Here is a 13,034-nt window from a genome sequence, read left to right as displayed (position 1 = left end):
ATTGGAGGTTTGTGGGATTGATAGGGAATCTCTAAGTATGGGGAATTTGCAGTGGGGGAGATCAGTGGAAGTTGACAGGCTGGTATACAATCAGGGCATTTGGATGGATTTCTGGTGTGTCTGGGATTTGGGGAGGCTGGCACCTGAGTCAGTTGGAATACTGGGGAGAGCAGCATAATTAATCACGCCCTGTTTTTTCTTCCGTAATCTAGTGGAGCAGTTTCAGAAACTGCAGCAAGCTAAAGAAACTCTGACCAATGAAGAACGGCGTGCTCGCTATGACCACTGGTATCGCAGTAGGATTGCAATTCCATTTCATCAGTGGGAGGCTATGAGTGATGCTGTCAAAATGGTAAGCAGACCCTGAGTTCAGATGCCCACCTTAGTATTGTGTATTGTCATGGAGTACAATGTACAGAACCATGAAGTTCTTACTTGCTACAATCAAAGAGGTACATCAGATACATCAACTATGATGGCATTACATTAAATTACCACAATTGGCCAAGACAGAAAAAGAGATCATAAATCAGAAATTATAGATAATATTCACATTAGTGATTAGTAGGGGAAAAAAGTGATGTTTCAGTCATGCAGACTGGTCATTTGATGGTTAGACTACTTTATAGTTAGGGTTAGGGTCTTTCAAGAGTCTGATAACTGTTCTTGAACTTAAGGCTTCCATACCGTCAGCTTATTAAACATTTTTTCTGAGAAACTGCTTGGTTTTACCTCTCTCACTAACTTCCAATGGACTTCTGACTTATTGGATCTGAGCTCTCCCTAAATTGCTAAAGGCTCCACAATATCCAGGCCTTTGAAATTCTCTTGCAAGTTTCAGTCTTTTGCATTCTTATTATTCCTATTTGCCCCTCCTTAAGTAACGCTAGGTTAAGTGAAAGGTGGAGAATTCTTCCTCTCTTACACTGAAGTCTGTAAAATTGATACCACTAGAAGGAACCAATGGAATTAGATTTCTTTTAAAGTATTTTTTTTTCTGACCACATCACATACAAAAAATATTTAACCTGTTCACTTCCACCAGCCATTCTTCTTTCATAATTTGAAGGACATACAGTATGTATGTGCCTTTCTGCATACAAGCCTGTAACTCCACTATGATCGAGGTTCCAACCTTCTGAATATAGTGACTGGAGTATAATCAGGGGGATTAGACTTGGGCCTGAGGAAGTACAGGGCAAGGCCAGGCAGGACAAGGGAAGTGGGAGCTGGAGAATGGGTTCAGATGTTGTTACAGTCACACCAGTCTTTGTTAAGTGCTGATGGATTGTACCTGAAACAGGGCTTGAATTTTGAGTATGAAATGCACCAAAATTCTTACTTGCTAAGGCCACACTGGTACATACGATACCCAACTACAATATATTCAATTACCGCAATGAGCCAGGAGACAAAAAATGCTAAATATAAAGGGATGGATGAATAAATATTCATGGTTGCTGTTAATGCAAAGAGTGATGTTTCATTTGGGCAGACAGTTCTTTTGATGTCCCAGAGTAGGTTAGGTTATGTTTCATTTGGCATGGAGATGTTCAAGAGCTTGATTAAAAATAAGGAAAGAAAATGTTTTTGAACCAAGATATGGCAGATTTCAATTTTCTGTACCTTCTTCCTGAAGTGGCTGTGATGGGGGTCCATTGTGATATTGGCTGCCTTCTTAAGGCAGTGTCTCACAGTCAGGCCGTTGATGGATGTGTGGTTGTTGCCCATGATGGGTGGGTGGTCAGTGATTGTGTTTTACTAAAGACATAATGTTTCTTTTCAGGACAATGATATCTGGGAATCTTGAAAAAAATTGGATTTATAAAGTGCCAACTTCAACAGCACATTGTCATAGAAAAGTGCATTATAGAAACACGAGGTTCAGCCATGGAGTTTGGTCCAACCCCATGTACCTATCGCTACCTAACCATTTTATTAACCAACATTCACATCAATTAGACCCTGCCCACCCTTACGTACACCTTGTGAGTAATTTCTAGTGACCAATTAACATACCAAGCCACACATAATTTTGGGGTGAGGAAGGAAACCAGAGCACTTGAAGTGAAGCCACACAGTCACAGAGAGACCATGCAAGCTCTGCCTCAAATCTGGACATCAATACTGAGTCTGCTGACAGTTAGTTAAACAGTGGTCCAGTTGGGGGAGTCACATGTCAGTTGTTAATTCAGCCCTTACACCGATGGGACCAGTCTTTTGCTGCCTTGGTGGAAGGGCTGAGTGGGACCCTGTCCTTTCCTGAAGTCTCATTCTTGGACTCCTGGGCTCGTGCTGTGGTGAGATAGATCGCATTCCGAAACATCAAGGAGCCAATCTAATTGTTTGCCCAAAACAACAGCCAAGGAAACAGCTAAATGAAGGCAACAAAGTTTTCCTTTCTACTGTACTCACTCCGATGATTGGCAGGGAAACCCTGGTGATATTTGAGGCTGTCCCATTTTGGGTTGGGGAAGGGGAACATGTATAAAACCATGTGGATACAGCAAAGAAACACGCACAAGGTTTTTCATTCAAACACCTGTAAATTAAAGAAAGTGACCCTTTGCAGGAAGTGCTGAATGATGACACAGCTTTGGTCTTAGAAGTTTATCAGGCCTGATATTGGACAGTGAATGCCACACAATGTGGCTGCAAACTGTCAGGGAGAAATGGGCATATGAGCCAATCAATTCATGGCCTTGAACCCTGTCTCCACCACTCCCTGAAGAGTGTCAAAGCCTGCTTTTTCAGTGTAACATTGCAGATCTGGGAAAATGCTCAGGGACATTGATGCCACATCAATGGACGACTGATTTACCAGCCTTCGCATATCTTTTCTCTGACTGTTGACCTCCCAGTGCCCAGCTACTTCAATCCCTCACACCATTGCCACACTGACATATCTGTCCATGGCCTCATGTATAGCCAGACTGAGGCCACTTGGAAATTGGAGGAACAACAAATTGTATTCCATTTAGGCACCCTCCAAGCAGGCATTAACCCTCACCCCCCCCCCCCCCCCCCCGTCTCTCTCCCTCATCCCTCTGTCTCCTTTCCTCCTGCTCCACAGACCCTTCCCTTCCTTCTCCTATCTTTCTGAACCCTGTGCTCTCTCCCCTATTTTAATTTGAAAGCCAATGAAACAGCGTGGTACAGGACCCTTCTGGCCCATGAAACCCGTGCTGTTCTGTTCGCTCAATTAACCTTCCAACCTCATGCATTTTAGAGAGTGAGATGAAACCAGAGAAAACCCCCACAGGTCACAGGAAGAACATACAAACTCTATACAGACAGTGCAGAATTCAAATCCAGGTTACTGACGTTGCAATAGTATTGTACTGACTGCTAGACGAACCATGCCACCCTTCTCAGAATCAGAATTCATTGTCATGAGCAAGTCACAACATTGATTGTTCTGAGGCAGTAATCACAGTGCAAACGTTCATATAAACCACCTTACCAAAAACTAATAAAAATAGTGCACGAAAAGTCAAAGTGAGGGAGTGTCTTTGGTTCATCAATCATTCAGGAATGTGATGGCAGCAGGGAAGAAGTTGTCCTTGTGCCACCGAATAGTGCTCGTCTTCAGGCTCCTGTACCTTTTGCCCGATGGTAGCAGAGTGGAAAGGGCATGGCCTGGGTGGTGGGGTCTTTGAGCATAGAGGCTGTTTTTTGAGACACCACCTCACGCAGATGTCCTAGATGGAGTGGTCTGATGGCCATGAAGCCGCAGGGTTGAATTAACAACCCTCCAGAGTTTGTATTTTTTTTATATTCTATTCTTAATTTTTTTTCAAAAATATACATAATAAAATCTTCAAAATCACAATATATTAAATTTTTTCTTGAAGACAACAAAACAAAACAGTCCCTCCTTCCCTCCCCCTTTCCATACATACACATCCACACACTGTCAGAGCTTGCATATCTTTAAAAATATAGAATACAATTGGGGAGTCGCATTTGGATACGTGTAATAGTAACATTTATAGTCCTTTTTTTATTGCTGTATTTGGCGCCCTGTGTGGTCCAGGTCTGGCTACCAGATCATTATATAATATTTTTCCATAGATAACCAGCTGTTTATTTCTGTAGTCCAGCGTGCTATAAATAGAGGGGAGTCGGACTTACAAGTGTTCACGATACATTTTTTTTGCTACTGCCAGGGCTACTTTTATAAATGAGATTTTATATTTATTCAATTTTTTTACTTATTTCCATGAAATTCCCTAACAGATATACCTCCAGATATACTCTGGGTCACCCTTGAAGGCCACTCCTGTTCTCCTGGTTAATTTCTCTGCGATTTCTTGCCAAAATGGCCTCACTTTCACGCACAACCACGTGGCATGTAAAAAAAAGTTCCTGTCGCAGTCCCACATCTGAAACACATCTCTGAAATTTCAGCATTTAATCCATGTAACTTTTGTGGGTGAGATATAATTGATGTAAAAGAATTATACTGAACCAATCCATAATCTTGCATTTAGAATTGATGTCATCCTGTCCTTCCACCAATCTGACCAGCTTCTTTCTGAAATCACAACACCCAAGTCCAACTCCCATCTTTTTCCTGACCTCTACAACCCTGGCTTTGCATTACAGAGCAGAGTACATTTTTGTTATAAATTTGGGTCTATTCCCCATCCAGACCGTTCATTCCGTTTCACTAATTTCAGGTGGGGTCAGGGTTGGTCCCCATCTTTCTCTTAAGAATGATCTAAGCTGGAGAAAACAGCTTAGATCCCATTAGCCACTCCATATTTGTGTTTTAATTGTTAAAAGGACATGAGTTTTTTTTTCCATGTAACAGTCCTTAATACATCTTGTACCTTTTTCACACTATGAATGTAATATTCTATTGTCCATGTTCATAGTCAATAACACATTTTTACACAATGGTGCTTTTATTGATATCAAGCAGCCAGATTGCCCTCCATGATATACCTATAGAAGTTCTCAGGAGTCTTTGGTAACTTACTGAATCTCCTCAAATACCTCACAAAATATAGCCTCTGGTTAGCCTTCTTCATGATTGCATCATCATGGAGGCTCCAGGACAGATCCTTAGAGAAGTTGACATGCTGGAATTTGAAGTTCTTGATCATCTCCACTACCGAGCCTTCGATGAGGACTGGATTGCGTTCTCCTGATTTCCTCCTGAAGTCCACAATCATCTCCTTGGTGTTGCTGACGTTGAGCGCAAGGTTATTGTTGTGACACCGCTCAACGAGCTGAACTATCTCCCTCCTGTACGTTTCCTCATTGCCGTTTGTGATTCCGCCAAAAACTGTGGTGTCATAGGCAAATTTGTAGATAGCATTGGAAATGCATGCATCCTCGAAGTTTGCCTGAGTTGATAGGAGATGTTGTTTCCAATTCATCAGACTGTGGTCTTCCGATTAGGATACAGTTACAGAGGAGGATGCAGAGACCCACGGTTTAAAGCTCTTTGACCAGCACTAACGGAATAATGCTGTTGAAGGTCAAGCTGTAGTTAATGAAGAGCAGCCGTATGTATGGATTGCAGTTTTCGAGGTGATCCAGAGCTGAGTGGAGAGTCAGTGATATTGCGTTTTCTGTGGAGCGATTGTGACGATAGGCGAACTGCAGGGGGGTCCAGATCTTTACTTAGGTACGTGTTAATTCTGGCCATGACCAGCCTCTCAGAGCATTTCATCGCAGTAGACGTGAGTGCTACTGGGTGATAATCATTGAGACAGCCCACACTACTCTTCTTCGGCACCAGGATGATTGTTGCCCTTTTGAAGCAGGTGGGAACCTCTGACGGTAGCAATGAGAGGTTGAAAATATCCATTAACACTCTGGCTAGTTGGTTGCCGCAGATTTTCAGTACCCTGCCAGGCTTGACGCCTTGTGAAAGTTTACCCTCTTGAATGACATTCTAACATTGGCCTCAGAAACAGATATCTCAGGGTCCTCAGCCTTTGCAGGAACTCTCATAGGCATTGTTGGTTCTCCTTCTCAAAGTAGGCATAGAAGGTGCTCCTGCTGTGGTCTCTCCTACATCAGAGAGACTGGACGCAGACTGGGAGATCACTTTGTTGAGCACCTTGGCTCTCTCCACCGCAATAGCGTGGATCTCCTAGCGGCCATGCTAGGAGACATGTCTGTCCATGGTCTCATGTTCTGCCAGACTGAGACCACCTGTAAATTGGAGGAACAATCTTCTGACTGGGCTCCCTCTATTGACTTCTCTGGCTTTCGTTTAAAAAAACCCAGCCCCACCAACTTGTCTCTCCTTTCACACAGACATGATAAATTCTACCTTGTCCTTATTGTATCCAATTAACACCTTTTGTTGGTCTGGATTCTTCCCCCGTTGTTTTTTTGAATTCTGAGACGTTCTGATACATCCGGCTTCTGCCTTTTCTGATTTTTACTTGAAGAAGGGCTCAGGCCCGAAATGTCGGCGATAGATCTTTGTTTTCTACAGACGCCGAAAGGACCAGCTGAGTTCCTCCAGCATTTCGGTGTTTGTACTACAATCACAGCGTCTACAGCCCATCATGTTTTTCATGTTGCTTGATGTCCATTTAGTAGAAACGTATTCCTGGAATGGATGACTGAATATGCTGGGTGAAGTCTCTAAACCACAAGCCCTTTGCTGACTATGCATTATGTACAAGCGGCTCTCGCCTGCAACTGGGTAGAGATTCTTCTGTCAATTGCAAACTCCCATCGCATGTTTAAACAGATTTGCATTGAATATTTGCATTGAAGAAGTAATTTGATTGTTCAGCAAGTTGATCAATTCAAAGATAACACGTGTCAACTACAAGACTTCATATTGTCTATAATGTTCAAACCTTGTTTACATTTCAACATTCTGCTTCTCATTGAATAGTTGCTTCAGACTGCATTGCCATTGAAATTGACAGTAGAAATAGTGACTATGTGACTTGGAGGATTGTCAGAATCCACCTCCGATACATTCTATAATTATCATGGCTAATACTGTATGATTGTATTTAGTATTCTGGATAGTGTAGTGGTTAACACAATGCTATTACAGCGCCAACCACCCAGTTTCCATCCGGTGTTGTCTGTAGGGAGTTTGCACGTTCTCCCCATGTCTGCATGTCCATGTGGGTGTCCCAGTTTCCCCCCACATTCCAAGAACATTTAGGGTTAGCAGTTTAATTGGTCACAGGGGAGTATTTGAGTGGCACAGGCTCATGGGCTGGAAGGGCCTAGCATCGTGCTATATCTCTAAAATAAAATTAATTTGAAACATTAAATTCATCTAATGGAGTGACAGATGGAGCTCTGTATCCAATTGGTTCTGCATAAAGTGGTTTTGTAAGGCTTGGGGTCCCTGTGAGTTTCTTAACCGGTCGAGTCCATAACCAATAGATCCTATGCCATGGGGTTTCCTTGACTGGTAAGATCTATATACAAAGGGTAAATGCATGTGCCACTCTTTATCAAGACAAAATATTTTAACGTGTAATTTGGTAACTAGTCCTCAATAGACAGTACACATTTTCAGAAATACTATCTTGCATCTTGTAGACAATGCACTGGGCAGTAAGAAGTAAGAAAGAGCCAATGCTGGAAGCACCCACTGCAGATTCTGAGAGCTCCACCAAGGAAGGGGACAAACGGAATGATGGTTCCTCTGCCAACATGGAACAGGTTGACAGCGATGGAGCTGGAATTGAGGAGACAAGAGCAGGATATGATGGACACCATTCTGGAGAAAATCCTGCCTCTCCACGTAAGCAGATAAAGCCCAATTTTAGACTGGAAGTAAAATGTGGATTCATTAAAGGGGCAGTGAAGGATAAATGATCAATAAATGAAGAAGGAACCTAAAAGTCAAGTCACTGCTGCAAAGATAAGGTTTACGTGGTGTCACGAGCCCAAAGGACCCCAAAACCCAGCAGCAGTAGATATTCATCAGGACAAATGGTTACTTAAGCAGAAGTTGTTTTTAATTATCTTTGAACATTTAAACATGAAAACAGAATCAAACTTTAACTTATCACTATTAACTTAACTAACCCAACTTAACCCCCTTCTCATTCTAAGCGCACGTGTATTTAATGTGTGTGTAAATTTAAGAAAGTTCTTTGGTTCACAGTTCAATTTCACTTCTCATTCTTCCAAGTTCTCTGGTTGCTACAGGTAAGGTGTCAGAAAACTGGAGGATACTTAATGTTTTTTCCTTTAGTGAAGAGGGACAGCTGACAAGACTTATGTCAGTATGAGAGTAATTACTGGACAAAATTCTAAGGGATAGGATTTATGTACACTTGGAAAGGTAGGGACTGATCAGCATGTCTTTGATTGCCACACTAAATTGATTGAGCTTTTTGAGTAGCTAACAAAGAAGACTTAGGTAGGCATCTGAATAAAAATGTGGGGCAGGTGGGAGAGGTGAGGAAGGGGAAGGAGAATGGGCAAACACAGTGGTTTATCTTTATATTTATCTTTCCACTCACATTCTTTGGCTTGGCTTCGCGGACGAAGATTTATGGAGGGGGTAAATGTCCACGTTAGCCCAGTGGATCTCAACTGTTTTCTTTCCACTCACATACCACTTTAAGTAATCCCTATGCCATCAGTGCTCTGTGATCAGTAAAGGATTGAGTGGGAAAGGAAGGTTGAGAACCACTGTTCTAGACCCAATTGTTACTGAAATATTTTGCTTGAGAAAAATGGTCATTGGCCCATTTCCTTTGGAGTGATGAAACCGTGCACATAACAAATCAATGAGGGACGATTAAAACAGTGGTTTTCAAACTTTTTCTTTCCATCCACAGAGCACTGATGGCATAGGGAATACTTAAAGTGGTATGTGAATGGAAAGAAAACAGTTGAGAACCACTGGGCTAACAGATAAGAGGTGATAGGTGGACACTGATGAGAAGGTAGAAGAATTAAAAGCCAAGAAGTGATGGGGGTTGATAAGTGGAACTCACTGAGAGACATTTAGACATGCATTAAATGGGCAAGGCATCAATGCATGTAGGCCTAATGCAGGCAAAGGGGAGTCGTGCAGGCGGAAATGTTGGGCTGAAGGGGCTCCTTGTGAACTGTGTGACTCCGGATTCTGTGACTTGTTCATGTTCTCTCTTCCTTCAGGAATTTTCGAAGTGAATGACTGCCACTACCGCTTCCGCTGGTTGGCAGACTCTCCCTCAGAATTGCTAAGGAAATTCAGGAACTATGAAATTTGATGCAGATTCACCAGATTCTTCTAATGTGTATCTTACCAGATGAATTCACTTTTTGTATGCCAAATGTCCTGTGGAAAGATTTATTCATGATTATGTTGTGTGTTTCCTGACCTGAGAGAAGATCAGAGATGACAAAATTGTCTCTACAATTTTCTCTTGTAATATCTTGCTACTCAGATTTGCTAATTTAATGTCAGTGTTGGAATTGTGTTACTGTTGCTGAGGGTGTAATGTACCCCAATGTGATCCTAACTCTTGAGGTGTAATAGTATAATTTTCAAACAGAAGTTAAAATATATGATGCAATTATTTAATTCACTCAAAGGATATTGTATTTCATTCAGATTATTAACTTTTATTCCATGTTTTCACACTCTTTTTTCATGGGAAAATAATGGGAATTGCTTCTTCACTCTGCTAAAAGGAAAACACTATGTTGCTTGATTCAAACATAATGAATCATAAAAAGATCATGGTCTTTGTCCATTATTAGCAAGTTGACCCCTTGGGTCTAGGATTCCCCCCCCCCCCCCATAAATCTGAAACTCTCCCTCCCTCCCTCACACTCTCACTCTCATTCTCTCACAATATAAAAATCTCACTGCCCTAGTGTTTCTTGTTTTGAGGATGAATCATAACATTGTGAGGAGTGGGTGGGAAGGGCAACGGCTGGGGCCACAGTCCTTGAAGCCAAATGGGGGATGGGAGCCCAGAGGAAAATGGGTGCTCCCTCAGGGATGGGAGAGTGGAATTCTGATCCAGGTTGGTCTGATGATAGAGGAAACACCTTTTTACCTGACAGGTTCCTTGATGCTTGGGAATGAGCTATGATTATAGATACAAAAGCTAGGTTAAAACAGGATGGTGGTGTCAATAAAGGGACCCAAAAGTACAGATTTCTTGAAGTTGGCAACACAGGTAGACAGGATGGTGAAGAAACCATTTTCTTCCAAAAGTAAACTTTATTCACAATGAAACTATGTACAAAGGAAAATTGTGCAAAGTCTTTTTGGATCTTTAGTGTCATATTCAAGTTTATTATCATCTGACTATATACACAACCAGTTGAAACAGCATTTCTCCAGGCAGGGTGCACAAATTCAAGGCACATCTTTGGCTTGGCTTCGCGGACGAAGATTTATGGAGGGGTAATGTCCACGTCAGCTGCAGGCTCATTTGTAGCTGACAAGTCTGATGCGGGACAGGCAGACACGGTTGCAACGGTTGCAGGGGAAAATTGCTGGGTTGGGGTTGGGTGTTGGGTTTTTCCTCCTTTGCCTTTTGTCAGTGAGGTGGGCTCTGCGGTCTTCTTCAAAGGAGGTTGCTGCCCGCCAAACTGTGAGGCGCCAAGATGCACGGTTTGAGGTGATATCAGCCCACTGGCGGTGGTCAATGTGGCAAGCACCAAGAGATTTCTTTAGGCAGTCCTTGTACCTTTTCTTTGGTGCACCTCTGTCTCGGTGGCCAGTGGAGAGCTCGCCATATAACACGATCTTGGGAAGGCGATGGTCCTCGATTCTGGAGAAGTGACCTACCCAGCGCAGTTTGATCTTCAGCAGCATGGATTCACATAAAATACAAATGCATGGCACATAAAAATTACATACTGTAATCTAAAATATATACATAAATATTTTGTGATGAATTATCTGGTTACAGGATACTGTTCATCAATCTCACTGCCTGCTGGAAGAAGCCTAGCGGTCCTGATTTTGATCTTGGGTCAAAGATACTGTGTGTTTGATGGAAAGGGTCATCAACAATTACTCAAACCCTATTGTGCAACTTCCCCAATAAATGGTGTCAGTAGAGGAAAAGGAGACCCCAGTTATCTTCTTGGCTATTTTAATGATCCCTGTATTGATGTTTGGTCCTGTGCTTTGCAGCTTCCACATTACACAATGGTGCAGTGTTACGAGCCCAAAGGATCCCAAAACCCAGCAGCAATAGATATTCATCATGACAAATAGTTACTTAAACAAAAGTTGTTTTTAATTAACTTTAAACATGAAAACAATCAAATTTTAACTTAACACTATTAACTAACCCAACTTAACCCCCTTCTCATTCTAAGCGCACATGTATGTAATGTGTAATTAAATTTAAGAAAGTTCTTTGGTTCACAGTTCAATTTCACTTCTCATTCTTCCAAGTTCTCTGGTTGCAGGCATTTCTTAAACTGTGCACAGAATTTAACATGTATAAAGTTCACAAGGTTTTGGTGCTCGAAAGGTAAATGTTTACCGTTCAGGAAGGCTCTCGTAGGGTTTGCAGAGAGATTTGTTGTTCTAGGATTTCCACAACTGAGGTACCACCATTAGTCACCTCAATGTCTCACTGATGAAACTTGCCCCATCAGGGTTCTCCAGATGATCAACTCTCTTTCAGGCTACACAGAGTTCCTTTCTGTTCCACTTATTCCAAGAGAAACATCAGACAAATAGCACTTCCAGCCATCCACCACTCTGGAGCTTCTGTTTCAGTTCCAACAAGCTTCTCCTGGCTTGTTACAGCTTTCTGTGTCTCACAGTCAAAGACTCCCTTCTGTCTGTCTCTCTCTCTCCCTCTCTGACTCTGAGACTCTGACTGCCAGGAAGCATGTGTCCTTCCCACTCTCACCTGCAAAATCCCTGACCCTCTCCAGCAAACAATAGGAGTTAGTCTTCTGGTTCATCTGTTGTTTTTTTAGATAAACAAGAACCCCTCAATGACCTCTGAGCAATCTTGTCAATAGCCTTGCAAAAAGGTATCATTAGACAGCCTGTCTGCTTTCTTCTGGCTTCAAAAGACAATAGTTAATTTATTCATGATATCAATTCAATTAACACCCACTTGTGAAATCTATAGGCATTCTGCAGTTTCTGCAAAGTACTGTGGCCATGAAATCTCCAGTATTTCAAGTAAAATCTGCTTTAAAGTGTGTGCGTGTATGTCACCTACCCTACTTTTCCCAATTTATCTCCCCAAAACATCTACAAATATTCTGTTACAGCAGCCAAACAGGACACTCTTAATTATGCTCCTGTAAAATGTTGCCCTCTTCAAACTCTTTAGGAAAAATAGGTGCTGCTGCACCTTCCTGATTAATGAGGTGTGTGGGACCTGGAGATATCATCCTTTATGTACTTTGCGCTTTCTACGCTTTCTATGATGGAACTATTGATGTGTAATGGAGAGTGGTCGATCTTCATCCTCCTCAATCATCTCCATGTTGAGATTCAGGTTGTTGCTCTCACCCCATTTCATATACATTCAATTATTGTGCATTGTTGCATTAACCCTCCAATTTGCCACATAGAACCATTGCCACTGCTGTGGCCCCTTGTCATTACTCCTCCCTCTGTTTGAGGGACTTCCCTTGGTCTCAGCCTCTTAATGCCTGGTAGCAGGAGGCCTTTAGACTGTGGTGCTTCCCCACAGCGCCCTCACATTGGCCACACCAAGCCTCAGTGCAATCCATAGCAGGAACTCCTGCAGCCTAGAATGTGCCAGATTGCAGGATTCCCTCACTGACCTCTCCATGGGCTGGGTGACCAATAGGTTACGGGCAGACCGATGGGCATTTTTCACCGGGTTGATGATCTTCCAGCAGTTGCGGATGCCCAACTCTGCATGCGTCCCCGGGAACAGCCCGTAAATCAGAGTCCTTTGTTATGAAGCCGTTGGGGATGTACCTGCCTTTATTGGTCAGGGCAATGAGGACAGGAGTTGGGACACAATTCTTATACTGGAAAGATAAGAAGGGTGCAAAAAACAAAATTGATGGGAATGTTACTGGGACTGGAGGGTTTGAGTTATTGATGCCTTGTCCATTATAAGGAGAGG

At 42.4% G+C, this 13,034-nt stretch overlaps 1 protein-coding gene across 1 annotated transcript in view; it reads left to right on the top strand.

Annotated features, from left to right (window-relative positions):
- dnajc12 (DnaJ (Hsp40) homolog, subfamily C, member 12) overlaps nucleotides 1-9,527 on the top strand; it is a 45,391-nt gene extending 35,864 nt beyond the window's left edge. Inside the window, exons 3-5 of the mRNA XM_069900826.1 lie at nucleotides 213-352; nucleotides 7,540-7,744; nucleotides 9,115-9,527. Of these exons, the coding sequence (XP_069756927.1) occupies nucleotides 213-352; nucleotides 7,540-7,744; nucleotides 9,115-9,209 (440 nt within the window). The 3' untranslated portion in view covers nucleotides 9,210-9,527. The remainder of the gene's footprint in view (nucleotides 1-212; nucleotides 353-7,539; nucleotides 7,745-9,114) is intronic.
- Nucleotides 9,528-13,034: the final 3,507 nt, after the last annotated feature.

Source organism: Narcine bancroftii, chromosome 10 (genome assembly GCF_036971445.1).
Source record: "Narcine bancroftii isolate sNarBan1 chromosome 10, sNarBan1.hap1, whole genome shotgun sequence".
NCBI classification, from domain to species: Eukaryota; Metazoa; Chordata; class Chondrichthyes; order Torpediniformes; family Narcinidae; genus Narcine; species Narcine bancroftii.
This window is presented reverse-complemented; position numbering and strand designations above follow the sequence as displayed.